The 19706-nt window shown below is 36.9% G+C and overlaps 2 protein-coding genes across 2 annotated transcripts; both read right to left on the bottom strand.

Moving 5' to 3' along the window:
• Positions 1–5820: 5820 nt before the first annotated feature.
• LOC105444286 (dopamine receptor 1-like) lies at positions 5821–8171 on the bottom strand. The gene has a single exon (XM_030981224.1). The coding sequence runs from the start codon at positions 8169–8171 to the stop codon at positions 7047–7049; it is 1125 nt and encodes a 374-aa protein (XP_030837084.1). The 3' UTR covers positions 5821–7046.
• A 4431-nt stretch (positions 8172–12602) lies between these two features.
• On the bottom strand, positions 12603–14300 carry LOC105444276 (dopamine receptor 1-like). The gene has a single exon (XM_011678294.2). It carries the CDS (start codon positions 14088–14090, stop codon positions 12960–12962), a length of 1131 nt encoding a protein of 376 aa, XP_011676596.2. The 5' UTR covers positions 14091–14300; the 3' UTR covers positions 12603–12959.
• Positions 14301–19706: the final 5406 nt, after the last annotated feature.

The raw sequence follows: 19706 nt of genomic DNA, 5'->3' as shown, positions 1-19706 counted from the left end.
TGTCTCCAAACCTTTTGCATGTAAATTGATTGCCAATGCATCTTAAATTTAGTTGTTCTGTGCTAATTTTGTTTAATTATTTCACCTAAATTTCTCCCTTTTCTTCCATTTCATGCTACGTCTCGTCTATCCTTTTGATTCCCTGTCTTTGTTTACATTTCCTTTTTACTTTTTGTGTGCAATGTTATTCCTACTTGTTTATTACTGTGCATATTACTGTATTTTATCTAACTAATTTCCAATGTATTGTATTTTAATGTAATATTCAATCTTTTGTAAATTCAATTTGTTTCAGCATTTTGCTGCCATGTTGAATGTATGTTTTTAAAGCAGTAAACCAGTTGCATTCAACAATTCAGTGTTCTTTAAAGAAACATACATAAAGTAACAACTCAATAGATTCACATATTTAGCACAGTTCAGTCAGAAACAGGGTGTTTTATATGCTTTGTAAAATTAAATTGTGGATCTTTTTTCTCAATCGATATAGACATAATAGTGTAAAGCAATAAGCTAAAGTTTGCATATTATACAGTTGACCACCACTTTAAAAAAAAAAACTCCGGATGCCTCTTGTTATGCTTGTTCATCACTCATCATTTTGATGAGAATAAATTATATTTTGCCTACTAGGCTCCTGTTTCCTCCTTTTTCAAACGTTGTTTTAAAGACACACAAAACAAACGTACACACACGCGCGCACGCACACACACACTCACATATATCACACACACTTTTTTTTTTTTTAATTTTTTTTTTTTTAACAATTTTGTTTTATTTCTCCAGATGTGTAATACAAACCATGACATACAATTGAATAAAATAAACGTGTTCAATATTGATGCTTTTACATAAACATAATTAAACACAAACTTATTTGCAGTATAATATAACTTAGCAACAAAGTAAACGTATAAGTACCTAAACATAATATGTCAATTGTAAATGTTATTTACTTATATATTACAAAAAAAAACAAATCTGGAGATAATTTTACTGAAACAATCCTGCCCCCTCCCTGCCCCCTCCATCACACAGACATACTCACCCTCTATCACACAAACATACTCACCCACTCACACACATACTCACCCACCCACCCACCCACCCCCCCCCCCACACACACACACAGTACTCACTCAGTGGATGTCTGCCAACATTCTCAACTTAAGAAAAATATACCAAATAAGTTATCCAGGCCGCAAAATCGAGTTACGCTTTTAACAAGCTCACGGTGGAGAAGAAAGCAAATCTTAATTAATCTTAAGCTGCTCCCACTTTAAGAAATGTGATCCTAGCTTTCCCATTTTAATTGCTATTTTCTTTTCCTCATCCCTATACTTAAAAATGCTTTTTTTCATCTTTTCTAAAGTTAGTACTCGCCCCCCCGATCTTGACATAAATGTAACATACTTCACCATGAAAATGATAGTATTACACATTTTTATTCTATATGAACTACCTACCAACCCAACAAATATATCTCGCCATTCTAAATCTTTAATTTCATCTAACTCAAAAAGTTGTATTAAAGCCTGCCATAACCTTTGAACGCTCCCACAAGATAAAAATAAATGTTTGTATCTTTCTATTTCCTGCTTACAAAACGAACATAAATTATCACCAACAAAACCAAATCTATGAAGATGCTCATTAGTGTATATGGCTCCATGCAATAATTTAAATTTAAATTCACGTTGTTTTCTAATGAGTATAGTAATTCTTGGTCTAACAAATATTTCTTTTAATTCTTTATCTATAAAATCATAATCATTTTGCCCATCCCTTACCTGCAAATCATACGTTCGTTGCAGTACTTTGATGAAATAATCATAGATTGTTCTTGAACCCACATCCACAAACTGTATTTTTTTACTAGAAATATGGAAATAAGTATTAAAGCTTATCACACACGCACACACGAACACACGCGCGCACACACACACACACACACACACACGCACTCATGCACACGCACACACAAGAGCAATCAATCACACGAGGTGAGGACTAGACAATAAGCTTTACAATGCACAACTTTATACTGCTCACGTCAAAATGAGAATCACATTATTGCCAAAATGACTAATATAGAAATATCAATTTTAGTAGTATTCCGAGATAATGACTCCGTGTACATTTTGAAGGGTTACATCTCCTGCACTAAATGGATTGCTAAACTTTACTCGCTTGCAGGAGCGTGTCCTCCGAACGTCTCAGTCCAATAAATAACTCATTTTCTCGATTAGATATTATTGGTGATGTGGTCGCCAATTCTGTCGAATTACGGAAGAGACAAGAGAGCACTTCGGTAGAAAGCCGTCTGAGGCACGTTTATTAACAGGTCTACGTTATTTCCACTACCTCGTTCAAACCTTCATACATGATTTCTGACAATGCATCTTAGTTGCTCTAGAACAAGCCCCAGTCACACTGATCGAGGCAATCTCTTTCAGCGAACCAAAACGATCTGAGTATTCGGATCTGGTTTATTGTTAAGCTATTCCAAAACGATCTGGTACATTGTTAACTTATATTTCTTACCCTATGTCAATAGTGCATGAATCGGAGTATTTGGGCATTTTGTAGGGGGGAAATATCATATTCATGATTTTATGAATGGTTTTAAATGTTTCGTTTGGGGTGATGAATTTCCTTGTGTATCGTCTGAATTGGAGGGGGCGCCTTGGCAATTATAGGGTGTTCATGAACATCACCATGCCCCTGGGAATCAAGACGAATGACAAATAAATGTGGTTCTCGAAAATTATCTTGCCGGGAGGCGAGAAAGAGATGACAAATCGTTTTGGTTCATTTAAATAATGGCGTCACAGTGTGACTGGACATTACCATACATCGATCTTCATTATTAAAGGTACTATGTCCTATTTGCAGCCAACATCAAATTCTGTAGAACTTTGCAGGAATTATGAATATGTCAAGTAGGCTGTCCTATCTGTTAAATTTAAACGAGTGAAGTTATAAATTATAATTAAATTTCAAATGCCGGTGGAATTTAATCTTTTCATTTTGGTTGGCCTGCAAATGGGACATAGCCTATATAGCACCTTTAAAGGTAAGACATACCTGACATATTCATAATTCCTGCTAAATTCTACATAATTTGATGTTGGCTGCAAAAGGGATACACTACATATAAAACATGGTGTTTGGTAAATCATTTCTGTGAGTGTAGTCAGCTTAAATTCAATCCTCACCTAGACGTGGTAACGACAAGCTGGAGGCCTAGCATAATGTACTACGACAGCTAAGATAATATTGTTTACGTGAATTAGCCGGTTTAGAATCATCATCAGGCAGATTCATATAAGTTGAAAAAATGTATAGTCCAGAAATTAATGGAATGACTATTTGAAGCCTTGAATTGATGCTTTAACTATTTGCATGGTGATTTTGTTTTGGCAAAGCGTGCATGAGCAAATATTTCTAACCAGAATCATGAATTAAGTCACCGGCCATCCAGAACTTGCTCAGGAGTGGAATTGAACAATCACTTTCATTTGTTTAAAAAGGTTGCCTTCTGGATGAGTGGGTGTGAAGATGCCGAACAATAAATTACCTTCTGTGAGATAAATCCCCTAGAATCACTGCCAATATATTTGCCATTGCGATTGCAATTTCGCCCGTAAACATTTGATGTATTCTTCTGTTTTCCGTTCTACAAACTCTCCTACCACATGCATTATAAAACATAGGCCTATTGCTTTGTCTCCGTTCCTCTTATCATAAATAATTTGTAATTCCATGAATCGAAACTATATACATTACATTGATGAGGTTAATTCTTGTTAACATCAGATTGACAATACTCCGGCCTCATGCCTCATTCCAGTAAATTGGTTTTGCATACATTGAGAGTATTGTTGTAGATCCAAGTGGATTTATATAGTATTATAGAGAGGTGAATACTCTCACCGTCAGAGAACAAGATCAGAATGAGGGTTTAAGTGTGTCGGTGTATTAGGCCTATAAACAAAATGTTGTATTGCCCTTTAGGTGCCAAAGTATGGGTCGGTCGGTCGGAAATCTTTTTCTTTTTTTAAAACTTTTTTTTTCTTCTTCTTCCTCTTTGGGCTGATATTTCTCAGTTTTGACATGCTTTAATATCTTTTTTCTCTAAAAAAACGGTAATTTAAAAAAAAAAAATTAAACAAAATTAAAAAAAACGTCCTTTTCCTTATACAAGATATGATCGCACATATTGCTATCAGTGTAATTTTTGCTTTAGTCCTTGTCACATTGTTAAGCGCAGTCGAGTATCATCGGTGTATCTCAGATTTTTTTTGGATTTTTGTTGTTGATGAAATTTCAGTGTGAAAAGATGTAGAGAGTCTAGCTTTTTCTTTTTTCATGAAAGCTTTTTTTCTTTAAAACTTATTTTTACGCTTTACTTACGCAACAATATTTTTCTATCATTACATTAAAAACAAATCAAATAATGATATTCGGGTACTGATTAAGCATTTCGATTGTTTTAGCATATTATTAGGCTCATACTCTAATACTAGGTACAGCGCACCAAAAATAAGTACAACAAACACATGTTATTTGATGATTGAAAATGATCAAGCTTTATGAAAGCTTCGAAAAACAAAAAACAGAATTGAAATCGGTCAACGCGTTGTGATTTTATACTATTTTTTTGAAATCGCAAAATTACCGAAAAACCTGCCAAAAATGGTCATAATGGCCAAAATGGCAAAATTCGACAAAGTTGACAACTTAATTCATCACTTTCTCGGACACAAATAATAAATTAAATTATCAGACACTAAAACATCGTCTTTGTGGTAAAAAATACAAAAAGAAAATTCATATATTATCTATTACCGTTTTGAAAACATCAGCCAACAAAATAAGTAATTTTTGCCATTTTTGCGAACCTGCATATATGAAAAATTTGTGAAAATACTTAAGTCTGCCTATTTAATATGCGCATGTGTAATCAAATCAAAACCGAACATGATACATCAGTGAAACCGTATATCAGACAGGTATGGAAATATATTTTATTTGAAGAAAAAATTAAAATCATGAATATTCATCAAATATGCAAATTAGGCTATTTCAGCTTATTATATATATATATATATATAGGAAAGTCATACTGTTCATTTTGTTGGCATTTTTTAAATCATATATTTATAGATCATTATTTAAACGATATTAACATTAAATTCCAAATATTTTTGCAAAGCCAATAAAATATGGCGATGGAAATTACTTGGATCACCGTCACAGCTATTTCCTCATATGTGTCACAAATTATTCAGAAAAACCGATCAAATGATAAAAATTTGCAGACTTTCAGCTACATCACAGTATATTTTTCTTTAAAAAAAATGTCAGATTTGAGGATTTATGACGATTTTCCGAGAAGCCATTCAACAGGCCATAACAATTCACAGGGACTAAATTTCAGAGTGAAAAACAAAGTTTGGTGACCCCAGTACAGTTGTGGCTACTTTGAGTGTAAACAACAAATTGATTCAATGAGTGAAACACATGAGGATATTGCATTTTTTGTAGGGGAGTTTTATACATTGAGGTGCATTTTCACCACGCAGAATAGCAGCTCGAGTCAATAGGCGATCAGCGGGCCACGTCATACAATGGCTGACAAGACAATATTCTAATTAAATCATTTAACATATTTCCCACATGCCTATAACAATGAAACTACACAGAATTGTAATTAAAGGTATGCTTGAAATATATGTGAAATAAAAATTTAAAAATATTGTTAAGTTTTTTAAAAATAAATTTACGAAAATTGCTATTTCTACCAACTGACTGCTATTGTGTGTGTGTATGTGCATGGGGCAGACTGTGTGCACAGGCAGTTTGATCACCCTACTAGTACTTGCTTGAAACTGATGAATAGAGGTTTACAGCTTGTATGCAAACCAATATCGAAGATGAACCGATCTCTCTCCATGTCTATTACTCTGACACTGACTTCTAATGAGTAATGTTAAGCCTTATCCAAATAGATCTGGCTTTTGCTCTTGTTTATTTTGGAACATAGTAGGGTTTGTAGTGATATGATCCGTTTTTGATGTTTTTTTGCCACAGAAGTAATTACAATTAAGTTTATTCATTACCATAAAAAAATCACATTACAAGAACACACACATTTGCAAAAGGTACTGTAAATAACATGCAGAATATTTCATTAGAATATACATAGTACATTAAAATATTAAACAATAATGGAAAAGGGGAAGTTATAAAAACCCAAAGAAATGAGTTTGCCGAGATATCTCCCAAAAAATATATAAACAAAATGTGATGAACATAATAATGATTTGAAATTACATAAACTTTTTTTGCCCCAGAGAAAACTCGTATAACAACAGAATCAAACAAAAACCATACATGCCCTACGATACACACATACACACTATATATAAAGTGGAAAAGTATTCTACTCAAAATCGCAGCTGCTTTCCACTTCGTTTAAATCCATTGTAATTCATTAATGATGTTATGTTATTTGGTAAAGTATTCCATATTGTTGCTGCTTTATGTCTGAAAGAAAATATTGAATAAGATTTTTCAAAAACCCATATATGATAATTATTTTTATTCCTCGTATTATAATTAAATGAGTTTAAAAGTCATAAATGAAAACATTAAATAGAAATCGAACAAATAACTTTTACATGGGGCAGCATGAAAATCTATGCGGGATTTCACTATAAATCATAATGATAGATAAATTCCCAATATTACATATAGTCACATGTTAGGGTATATGTATATAAGGTAATGATGATGGAACTATTAAAACATTGGATCGTTGTTCGTCAAACAAATCATGACAGGCCATTACATCAGATTAGTCCAAATATTACACAGTCGCAATCTATCAATTTGCTATTAACAAAATCAAAATATTACGATACACATTTTTAAAAACTCTTGGAAACAAATATAAACAGGCCGATTGCTGGTTTGAAGGTGATATTGACAGTTGGCGATCTCTTTTACATGTCTAGTCCCAGCTTGTGATATAAAGCTATCTAACAAGTTGACTCAACAGTACGTGCATTGCGTCTGTATTGTAATGATAAACTGCGTGTCCTAGATAACATCCATGACTTTGGTTTGTGATGAATAATATTCTTAAACGATTGGCGGAACTCAGGATTAGAAATAGAATACACAATTGGGTTCATACATGAGTTGAGATATCCTAGCCATGTTAATATTTCATCTGTCTTCGAGGAGAAAGAGACACACTTCTGGAAGGAACATACAAGAAGACTGAGGAAAAATGGCGTCCAGCAAATCAAGAAAAGGCCAATGATTGTACCAAGCATGAGAGCAGCTTTGTTGTGAGATTGATGCTGACTGTTGACCCGGAAGTCTGTTTGTGATCTTGCGTTGTTCTCATCATCCGATTTGCCTTGTGTTAGACGACCCTGACGTAAGTTTTTAGAGCGCGTTTGAATGAGATGAAATATTCGCGCGTAAACGAAAATAAGAATCGAACTCGGGATTAAAAAATCAACAATTACAGTAATGGTTGCATATGTCTTGTTGAAAGCATGGTCGCAGAAAATAAATCCTGAAAGATGCCATCCCGTAAAATTCCCTTCCTCGTCATCATTTAATATTGTAGCGTTCAGAGTGTCATCTGACGCTCGTTCTACTTTGAATTTACCTAAAAATATCGGCACGAATGCGCACAGAGCCTTGAACAACCATACTATGATACTTATCACCAGAGCAAGTTTGTTTGTCATCCATCGTTTGTATTTAAATGGTTCCTTGATATGGAAGTAACGGTCAAGACTAATCACACATAGATGGATCACAGATGTCGAACAAAGCATGACATCAAAGGATATCCAGGTCTTGCAGAATATAGGACTGAAGATGTTCCGATGGACAATGTTAGTGGACAACGAGAAGGGCATGACAAGAACGGCTACCAATAGGTCAGCTACAGCCAATGATGCTATGAACACATTACTTGGTTTGCGTAATATAGCATCCAATCCAACAGATAAACATACTAATAGATTCCCGGCAATGGATGCGATGATGATGAATATCAATACGACGTCGATGACTACCACTACATAATGTATACTCTCAGGATTTCCTTCTGAGTTCATATCAAGGTTAGATGATAGATCCATTATAAGTTTGGATGCTTGATATAATAAAGGCCAGCACGGACCAAATATATTGTTTTCCTAGAATACCGGTTTAATGGAAATAGAGACAATAACGGGTAGAGCGTAACTTCCCTTTTCTGCCAGCTATCCGTTTGGGCGTTGGCGAATAGATCTTGCTTCGTTTTGTCCAACAAAATCAAATCTGAGAGATGATACGACTAATGCAGTCATAAAGTCATCAATCAGAGAATATTAAAGCGTGTTGTAATTACACCTGATCTGATAAGATGTATGCACATCACATGCCTTTCTAAATGAGCAAACCTTAAATGTATGCACGGTGATCAAAATGTAGGTATACTCCAATCCAGGGACTCCAATCTCCTATCTGTGCTATCAATTTATTTTGTTATGCGAAACGCTTTCGCTATACATGTATTCACACCACTCGATCGCTAGTCGGCGAAGTCCGCGTACTGTTTTTAGTTACAGATGTGATTACTACACTGTGGAGTGCTTTGAGGTGCCTCAAATTATAATCGTTTTGATTACCTCGAATATGATTCACAAAATGTTCTTGAGTGCTATATCATGAAAAAAAGATTTTTTTTTTTTTAAAGACGGTAGGATAATATTGATATGATAATGATTCGGCGCTTTTCAGAGCCTGGAAGGTCACATTCAACTATAAAACAATGACGTAGCTATAAATAGGCAGTGAAGGGCAAGCGCCCCGTCAATATTGAAAGACTTCTAAATACGACATCGAAGAGAAAACATATAAAAGCAAGAGAAAACAAACGAAAGAAACGTGTAAATGAGATAATACCACCTCTTAACCATCCTTCATTGCCTAGATCCATGCTACTATTGCTACGTTACTGATGCTAGGTGGGGATTGCTGTCACATTGCGACAAATCACCCATTATTTTATACAGAAATATTACATCCTTGTCATTTCAAGATCACAAAATAAGGTTAATGATGCCTTAAAGGTACTATGTCCCATTTGCGGGCCAAAAAAAAAAGAAGAGGAAAACGTTAAAAACCACCGGCATTCGAAAGATAATAGTAATTTAGAACTTCCTTCAAAACGAAAGAGCTTGCACATGTCTATTTGTGGGAAAATAACGACCGTTAGTTGTCGAATCGACTTTAGTGATTGCAATCCATTTAGATTAACAACATTATTACATATTGCTCATGTATGCTAATTAGATTATTATGCTAATTAGGCTAATTATACTACATCTACATGGAATATTTTCTCATGAATTAATGATTAGTCTTTCAAAAGTGATTTACAATGTTGCATTGCACCATTTTTAGGCTTTATAGATAAACAATGACAATGAAGTCCATATATTGTACGCATACTTATTAGCTCATTATGCTCATTGTGCTATTTAAGACAATTGCATTACTTGGAATAAAAAACTGGTGTCATAAATTAATTCCTTGTCATAGAAAACCCTTGAAAAATCGTATTAACCATGTTTTCAGGCTTCCTGGATTGGGATTAGCAACATTATTACATATTGCACATTTGCCAATTAGATGATTATGCTAATATGGCTATTAAAAAAGTTGCCCAAGGTTGCCAAGCTGGCAACCAAGCTGAATTTTCTTCAATACCCATCTAGAATAAAAATCAACAAAAAAACGTTGTACTTATCAACTTTTCCAGGTCATGTACATGGTTTATGGTACCGTCTACTGGACTAATACATTTAGTTGATAAACGACTCCGCATAGTACGTTATGCAATAAAGAAAATGGCGATGCCCATGTCTTGCTGAGTAACCGTACTTTATTCTTACGTTGCCTTTCTCATCCACTGTGGTGGGAAATCTTGTGGTTTGATGCTTTTGGTGGGCAAAAATGCAATAAATCTCTCAGAACAACTGAAGTTATTCTTTGGGGTTAGTTCTCCTTTAACACATAGTATTACTATTCCATGCACTGCGATCTGATTTGGCAATATTTTGCAATATTTAATTTGTATAACATTTAACATAATTTGCTGATCATATGTGAATATTGGTCCTTACGCCCAGGCTTATGGAGAGGGAGAAAAACTCCGCTCGGGGGCAAACATCAGGCACTCTTCTTTCTAAGCTTTGCAAATTCGGTAGAGAAATTAGTTGAACCATTTAAATTACTTGACTGATCGCGTGCAACTCACTACAGATCGAAATGGTATCCTCCTTCGATACCAATAATTCAGTTGACATCAGAAGATGTTGTGTTCATTTGCCGATTGAAAATTGGATCAAAGTTCATTGATCATATTTACAACATCTTGACAAATGCAAGTGGTTCACTTTCAACAATGAAGAGGTATTAAAAAAGACACCCTCATAGATTTAAAAAAAAAGAAAAGAAAAGTAGTTGACAATCTTAAAGTAGATATCCATTGATTTTAAAAAATAACTTTATTTTAATTATTGCAAAGTTAAGATTTTGATTCGACAAGGTTATCAAAATTCAATGCTTGGAAACATTTGAAGTAATGATTATTATAAATAACAAAACGCTTAAATACGGCCCCGGCATAGCACCTGAAGAGCCCTCCGAACGCTGCTGAGATGTGTGAGATCACAGGATGGTCATGATTTGCACAAGCAGACGATTTCCCATGACATCTCACACATTTTCAGTGCCTGTTTTTTTTTCATCTTCTCTTGAGTTCTTTTTTCTTACTTCACTACCGTCAGGCTAAATGTCTAATCTATTGCCTCGCTCGAAACCCCGCGCATGTTTTTATTTTGATGAAAAATGCAGCGATACAAAAATAAAGGAATCTGTCGCTTGTAAACAAAATAAGACGCCATTGTATATTCAGCTGCACACACCGTGGTATGTTCGGCGTTTCAAGAGGGAACAAATACCAGTTCCTAGTGATACATTAGTTGACATATTTGTGATTTTCTTTGAATTTCCACTTTAAGTAATTGAAATAACCCCCTTCTCTTTTTTTTCACAAATAGGTAAGCGCTTTGTCTTTGAAGAAAAGAAAAATATCGTAGGTCTACAAATGTCGATAAAATTTGAGGGCCCTGCTGCCCAGGGGCGGATCCAGCCGGCGGCGAGGGAGGGCCCAATTCGTGAGCAAATATTTAGCGGGGCATAAGCGGGGGGGGGGGGGGGGGGGGGGAGTGAGCACTATTTTGGTTTTACTCAACACCCCCCCCCCCGCCCTTGAGCAAAAAAAAGGGTAAATTGTGGTTACCATCTTTTTTTTCTCAATTTTTTTTGCCAGGGGTGATGGCTCCCCGTGCCCCCACCCTGGATCCGCCACTGCTGCTGCCACCGTGAGTCATTATTGATTGTCATCATCATCATTATCATCTCCTCTATCATCATCATCATCATCATCATCATCATCATCATCATCATTATCATCTGCTCATTCATCATCAATTATCATCACCATCTCCTCCTCCTCCTCCTTCTCCTCCTCATCATCTTCCTTTATTTCGTCATCATTAATCATCATTATCATCATCTCCAGGCCTCCTTCTCCTCATCATCATGATTGCTAAAATTGATCAATTTACGGTCATTTTAAAGCTTTTACTTCGGCTGGTACTTACTATGAAAAAGAAAAACATTAACAAAGCAAAAACAGAAGCAAAAAGAGATGGTTGTTAAGCATTTCTAAAATACAAAGTAGAATTATTTCTAAAATACCGAGTAGAATAATAATAATAATAATAATAATAATAATGATAATACTAATATATAACCTATTACCTTTAAACAAAATCTTATATGCCACTGCCACTGGACGAGCGGGATTGTCAGGATGGTGCCGAATAATATAGGACAGGATTTGGTAACCTGACATCCTATAAAATAATAATATTTAAAGAAAAACAAATACAGGGACAGCAATAAAAAAACTACTAAAAGAGAGAGGTCAATTAATGTTTCTTAATTAAAGATAATACTAAAAAACGAAAAAGATTAGTTGATGATATATTGATAATAGTCAAATTATCATGATTGCCATATAACGTTGAATACAACAACAAGATGCTGAATGACTTAACACAAAGGTAATCAATCGTCCGTTGACTCAAGCAAATTGTAATTATCTGAATTTAATTGAGATACACAAGTATGATTGAGGACACATTTATTTCTATGAACGTGATATTTCTTGTAATAATGTATTTTCCTGAATATTACTGTAACGCTAGTGGAAACCAAATTTCTATGTAACTTGTTTACAAAGACCAACTAAAATTTCTTGTATCTTGTATCTTGTAATCTGGTCCGCCCGCACTCGTCGTAACATATAATACATAACTCATGCACCTGTACTTTTTCACTCCACATCTCTCATAATTTGAACTCATCTTCAAGGCGCGTAAGCAGGGGGGGGGGGGGGGGGGGGGTATGGAGGAAAATGAGAGGGCCCAAAAGAAGAAAAGAAGTTTCCGAATTCCAGCTGAACTCTTTAAATGATGATTTCACATTTGGGAAACCGAGCAACATTTATTTTTGTGATTCAGTAATCTTATGCAGCGTGAGTTATGGTAGGTAATGATAGTGGAACTATTAAAACATTGGATCGTTGTTCGTCAACAAAATCATGACAGGCCATTACATCAGATTAGTCCTAATATTACACAGCCACAATCTATCAATTTGCTATTACCAAAATCAAAATGTTACGATAAACATTTTTCTTTAAGACTCTTGGAAACAACATAAGCGGGCCGATTGCTGGTTTGAAGGTGATATTGACAGTTTGGCGATCTCTTTTACATGTCTAGTCCCAGCTTGTGATATAAAGCTATCTAACAAGTTGACTCAACAGTACGTGCATTGCGTCTGTATTGTAATGATAAACTGCGTGTCCTAGATAACATCCATGACTTTGGTTTGTGATGAATAATATTCTTAAACGATTGGCGGAACTCAGGATTAGAAATAGAATACACAATTGGGTTCATACATGAGTTGAGATATCCTAGCCATGTTAATATTTCATCTGTCTTCGAGGAGAAAGAGACACACTTCTGAAAGGAACATCCAAGAAGACTGAGGAAAAATGGCGTCCAGCAAATCAAGAAAAGGCCAATGATTGTACCAAGCATTAGAGCAGCTTTGTGGGGAGATTGATGCTGACTGTTGACCCGGAAGTCTGTTTGTGATCTTGCGTTGTTCTCATCATCCGATTTGCCTTGTGTTAGACGACCCTGACGTAAGTTTTTAGAGCGCGTTTGAATGAGATGAAATATTCGCGCGTAAACGAAAATAAGAATCGAACTCGGGATTAAAAAATCAACAATTACAGTAATGGTTGCATATGTCTTGTTGAAAGCATGGTCGCAGAAAATAAATCCTGATAAATACCATCCCGTGAGATTCTCTTCCTCGTCATCATTTAATATTGTAGCGTTCAGAGTGTCATCTGACGATCGTTCTACTTTGAATTTACCTAAAAATATCGGCACGAATGCGCACAGAGCCTTGAACATCCATACTATGATACTTATCACCAGAGCAAGTTTGTTTGTCATCCATCGTTTGTATTTAAATGGTTCCTTGATATGGAAGTAACGGTCAAGACTAATCACACATAGATGGATCACAGATGTCGAACAAAGCATGACATCAAAGGATATCCAGGTCTTGCAGAATATAGGACTGAAGATGTTCCGATGGACAATGTTAGTGGACAGCGAGAAGGGCATGACAAGAACGGCTACCAATAGGTCAGCTACAGCCAATGATGCTATGAACACATTACTTGGTTTGCGTAAGATAGCATCCAATCCAACAGATAAACATACTAATAGATTCCCCGCAATGGATGCGATGATGATAAATATTAGTACGACGTCGATGACTACCACTAAATAATGTTTATTTTCAGAATTTTCATCTGAGTTCAAATCAAGGTTAGATGAAACATCCATTATCATTTTGGGCGCTTGATATAATAAAGGCCAGCACACAAAATAACGTCTTAATACAAACGGGCAGAATATATTTTTTCCTAGAATACCGGTTTAATGGAAATAGAGAAAGTAACGGGTAGAGCGTATTCTCTTCCCCTCTAGGTCAGCTATCCGTTTGGGCGTTGGGGAATAGTTCTTGCTTCGTTTTGTCCAACAAAATCAAGTCTGAGAGATGATACGAGTCAGCGCGTACACAGGGGGGGGGGGGGGGGGGGGGGTGTTAACCCCCCTTTGGTAATTTTTTGTGTGTAAACCCCCCCCCCTAAATTTACCTAAAACTCCCCCCTTTGGATTTTTTTTTTTTTTTTTTTTTTTTTTTTAATTAAAAAAATAATTCCCATGGCCGACCTCAAAAAGATGACCTTACTCCCCCCCCCCAACGGAGCAAAATGTCAAATTTTCAAATTTCGATACAAAAAAAAAAAAAGTGTCCTCTTCCCCCCCCCCCCCCCCCCCCCCCCCCCACTGAGCGACTTTTCGTTTGGCTGAGTGGTTGCGATTTTTTTTTGACTACCAAAAAAAAAAGTGTCCGCTTACCCCCCCCCCCCCCCCCCCCCCCCCCCCCCACTGAGCGACTTTTCGGCCGGCGCGATTTTCATCAGAGTGTCATCTGACGATCGTTCTACTTTGAATTTACCTAAAAATATCGGCACGAATGCGCACAGAGCCTTGAACATCTACTATGATACTTATCACCAGAGCAAGTTTGTTTGTCATCCATCGTTTGTATTTAAATGGTTCCTTGATATGGAAGTAATATGGAAGGGGGGGGGGGGGTTTGGGGGGTTAACCCCCCTTTGGTAATTTTTTGTGTGTAAACCCCCCTAATTTACCCCCCCCCAAAAAAAAAGTGTCCGCTTACCCCCCCCCCCCCCCACTGAGCGACTTTTCGGCCGGCGCGATTTTCAAATTTTCGGGAGCAAAATATTTTAGGCCAGATTTTAACCCCCCCCCCTTGAAAAAATCCTGCGTACGCCCCTGATACGAGTAATGCAGTCATAAAGTCGTCAGTCAGAGAATATTAAAGCACGTTGTTACGCCTGACCTGGGGGTGTTTCATAAAGCTGTTCGTAAGTTACGCACGACTTTACGTACGACTGGTGATATGTTCTTGTGCTACATGTAAATGATTGAGAATCTGATTAGCACCCAAGAACATGTTCCAGTCGTGCGTAAAGTCGTGCGTAACTTACGAACAGCTTTATGAAACACCCCCCCCCCCCCGATGAGATATGCCCATCATTGCCTCTTGAAATTAGCAATTAAATCTTTGATGCATGCACGCTCATCAAAATGTAAGTATAACTCCCATCTCTCACCTCTGCTATCGATCTATTTTCTTATGCGAAACGCTTTCGCCTTCGCCATACATTTTATACACACCTCTCGATCGCTAGTTGAAGTACACATATAGGGCATACTGTATTTAAATACAGATGTGATTACCGTACTGTGGAGTGCTTTGTAAACATAGGCCCTAATCTTGCACATGACATCCCCGCCCAGGGGCGTCGCTAAAGGGGGTATGTGTGTGTGTAGTGGCGGATCCAGGGGGCCCCCTCCCCTGGGGAAAACAGGTTAATTTTACCTTTTTTGGGGGAGATGAGCCCCCACCCCTGTTGCTCAAGGGCGGGGGGGGGGGGTGCAATTTTTTTAAATTTCCGTGGGCCAAAAAAAAATTAGTGGTCACTACCCCCCCCCCCCCCCAACTGAGCGAAATATCGGCCGGCTGTTTCGCCGCTAACTATTTTAATTGGGCCCCCTCCCCTGCCGCCAGCTGGATCCACCCCTGTGTGTGTGTGTGTGTGTGTGTGTGTGAGGGGGGGGGTTCGACACCCCACCTGTCAGGATATTGTCGGTAAAATCGGGCTACTGTTGGTAAAAATGAGAAAAGGGGAGGGGAAAATGAAAGGGAAAGGGAAAGAAAAGAAAGGAAAGAAAGGAAAGAAAGAGAAAAAGAGAAGGAGAGGAAAGAAAGGAAAAGAAAGGGAAAAAAAAAGAAAAGGAGAAAAAGAAGCGGGGATGAAAGAGAGGAGAGAGGAGGGGGCCAAGCCTGAGAGAGGAGGGTAGGAGTAAGAGAGAGAAAGAGTGGGGGGGGGGGAGTAAGTTGTTAGGTGGAGTCGCTTAGTCGAGGAGCAAGAAAAATGTTGCTGTGTCGGGTCAGCTGTGTCGGTATTCTCTCTCGCTCCTCAAGTACTGTATCAATGCAGAAGTTTGAAGTCGGTGAGATGTCGGTCGGCCGGCAATTTTTTTCCCCTTCGAACTGTGACATTTTATCCGCTGTGACGACTTCGAGAGAGACTACAACTATAATACTTATTTAATACTTGTATTACTATAATACTTATAATGGTATTGGATGGTCCTAGGCTGCGCATGAGCCTGCAAGCCGAGAAGCCTGATCAATGTACCGAACCGGGCTGGCCAAACAAGTTGACAGGTGAAAGAAACGTTGTGGAATCGATCAGAAAAGGTTGATCATCTATAGCATACAAGTATTGGTATGTACTGCAAGGTTCTGGAATCATCAAAATGATAAGAAAAGTGTTCTTTTCTTATGTTCTTCCACACTTGATAATAAGAATGATAACGCTCACAAATTATTTTTCATCTCTTCCCATGCAGAACTCAACCTTCTCTTCAATGCTATTGGGACATGTAGATATTACGCTGGTGGTAATAAATCGAGTAAATTTAGAGCGACTCCAGTTTATAGATTACATCGTATAATAATTACTATTTCATGTGGGTTAGGCCTATACCAGCACATGTAATGCAAATTAATTGTTCTTAACTTTTTCTCATGATACCACGTTACAGAAGCGGATCTAGAGGGGGGTTGGGGGGGTTGCAACCCCCCCCAAAAAAAAAAATCCGGGGACCATTTTTTTAAATCTTATCTTTTTTTTTAAACTTGTATTTTATTTTATTCTATTTCTATGTATTTATTTCATTTATTATTATTATTATTATTATTATTATTATATATTATTATATTATTATTATTATTTATTATTTCTTTTTGGGGGAGGGGGGGGGGGGGGTTGGGCGAACAATGTCACAGTCCCTTGCCCCCCCCCCCCATCAGCTTTTTTGAGGACACGGGCCCGCCGAAGTGACAGCTAGGCCAGCGTTGCCGATTCTCATCCCCAAAATCCCCACATTAAAAAAAAAAAAAAAAAAAAGAAAAAAAAAAAGAAAAAAAAAAAAAAGAAAAAAGAAAGAAAAAAGAACGCACGCTGGAGAGAAACCCTTTCAAGTGCAAATATCGTGAGAAGATATTCAACTCATCTGGTAACTTACCAAACACATGATAACTCTGGATATAACTGTGTATTTAACTGTTACTTGATTTAAAAAGACGTTATCATGCACTGCTTTTTATGGTCTCCATTGTGTTAATAGATGCCAGGAAAACATCACTTACGGGGTTCAAATAAACACCCCAAAAAATCGGCTCGCCGCTTCGCGGCTCGTGGACGATGCTCCGCATCGTCATTATGGTCAACCCCCCTGAGCAAAAAGCTAGATCCGCCCCTGCGTTAGTTGTGATAGTTTATTCGTATTAATCGTTTTTCAACGTTCAAAAGAATCATAGTGCTTTGTGTTTTTATTATTCTATCAAAAATAGATTAACAATGAAATGACAAGGCCATTCTGTACTCTAAATTTTGCTTTCATTGAGAAGGTATGTTTCTCTTAAAAATGTATATTATATATATATATATTACATGTAGGCCTACATGATATTATGAGTAAACGCAATGTTTTCGTTAATCATGCGCATTAGACCAAAGATCTAAATTATTATATGTTTGAAAATTTAAGGGAACTGAAATACTGCTTTGGTGTCTAGCTGCTAAAAGCCAATCGCTCCATCCCTTCCAGGCTAGATAAAGTGTTTTCAATTATTGAGTTTTAAGACTTGAACGACTGTACTTGTAGACTATAGGTCTTGAACCATTAATATTACTGGAGAAGAAGGAGTAGATCGCCACACGATAGCAATGTTTTGACGATGTGTGACAATCACAGAGTCTTGCCATTTAAAGTAAGAAACAAGGTTAGAACAATTGGAAAAGAGAACGCTTTGTAGCCATGATAGTGGAACATTTGTCTCCAGTGATTAGCTCCGGATTTTCCAGACAATCTTTTCATCTATGTAATATTTAATCTGTCTGATTCAGTGAAATCAGATACCTCCCTAGTACCTTTTCCCCTTCTAGTTGAGACTTTGTATTTGGTGGATTGTACTTTATATGCCTGGCAGGAAAGCGATATCGTGTTAGCTTAACCTTTTGCAAACTCCTTTGGGGTAGCTTTTGTTAAGATGTACTTCTATAGCGTCAAGATTGTATATTTAAGATACGATTTAACTCTTAAAAAGACAATGTTGAAAATCAGTCCAAAATCTGTTAGGAAGCTAGATTGTACCGGTAGTCATGTTAATACAATTATGGTGCGTACTCCTCTAGCTAACCACATCGTAAACTATGCCATGCACTGCGATCTGATTTTGTTATATATTGCAATATTAATTTGTATAACTAATAACGTCATTTTCTGATCATAATTATGTGAATATTATGGGTTACGCCCATAATGCAGGTTCATGGAGAGGGAGAGAAACTCCGCTCGGGGCGAAGACCAAGCACTCTTCTGTCTAAGCTTTGCACATTTTTAGTAAGATATTCGGTAGAGAATTGGTTGAACCACTTAAATTACTGACTGATCGTGTGCAACTCACTACAGATCGAAATGGTATCCTCTTTCGATTCCATTATTCCAGTCGACATCAGAAAGTGGTGATTTGTCGATTGAAAATTGGATCAAAGTTCATTCCCATAATTACGACATTTTGACAAATGCACGTGGTTCACTTTCACAATCAAGAGGTATTAAAAACGACAACCTCATAAAAAAGTGACAATTTTAAGTATTTGAAATTGCCCCCACTCTTTTGCTTCACAGATATAAGTAAAGCGCCTTGTCTTTGAAGAAAGAAAAATGTCGTAGGTCTACAAGTGTCGATAATATTTAAAGGCCCTGCTGTCATTGTGATTCATTATTGACTATTATTTCATCATCATCATCTCCTCCATTATCATCATCAACATTATTATCTGCTCCATCATCTTCATCACCATGTCCTTCATATCCTCTTCCTTCTTCTCCTCATCATCAATCATCAACATCATCATTATCATCATTATCATCATCATCATCATCATCATCACCATCACCATCATCATCATCACCATCATCATCATCATCATCACCACCATCACCATCATCACCATCATCATCATCACCATCATCATCATCATCAACATTATTATCTGCTCTATCATCTTCATCACCATGTCCTTCATATCCTCTTCCTTCTTCTCCTCATCATCAATCATCAACATCATCATTATCATCATTATCATCATCATCATCATCATCATCACCACCATCACCATCATCACCATCATCATCAGCATCATCACCACCATCACCATCATCATCATCACCATCATCATCATCATCATCACCACCATCACCATCACACCATCATCATCATCACCATCATCATCA

The sequence above is a fragment of the Strongylocentrotus purpuratus genome, unplaced genomic scaffold (genome assembly GCF_000002235.5).
Source record: "Strongylocentrotus purpuratus isolate Spur 01 unplaced genomic scaffold, Spur_5.0 spur5_scaffold_11, whole genome shotgun sequence".
Classification (NCBI taxonomy): Eukaryota; Metazoa; Echinodermata; class Echinoidea; order Camarodonta; family Strongylocentrotidae; genus Strongylocentrotus; species Strongylocentrotus purpuratus.
The sequence above is the reverse complement of the archived record's forward strand: the minus strand, read 5'-3'. Positions and strand labels throughout refer to the sequence as shown.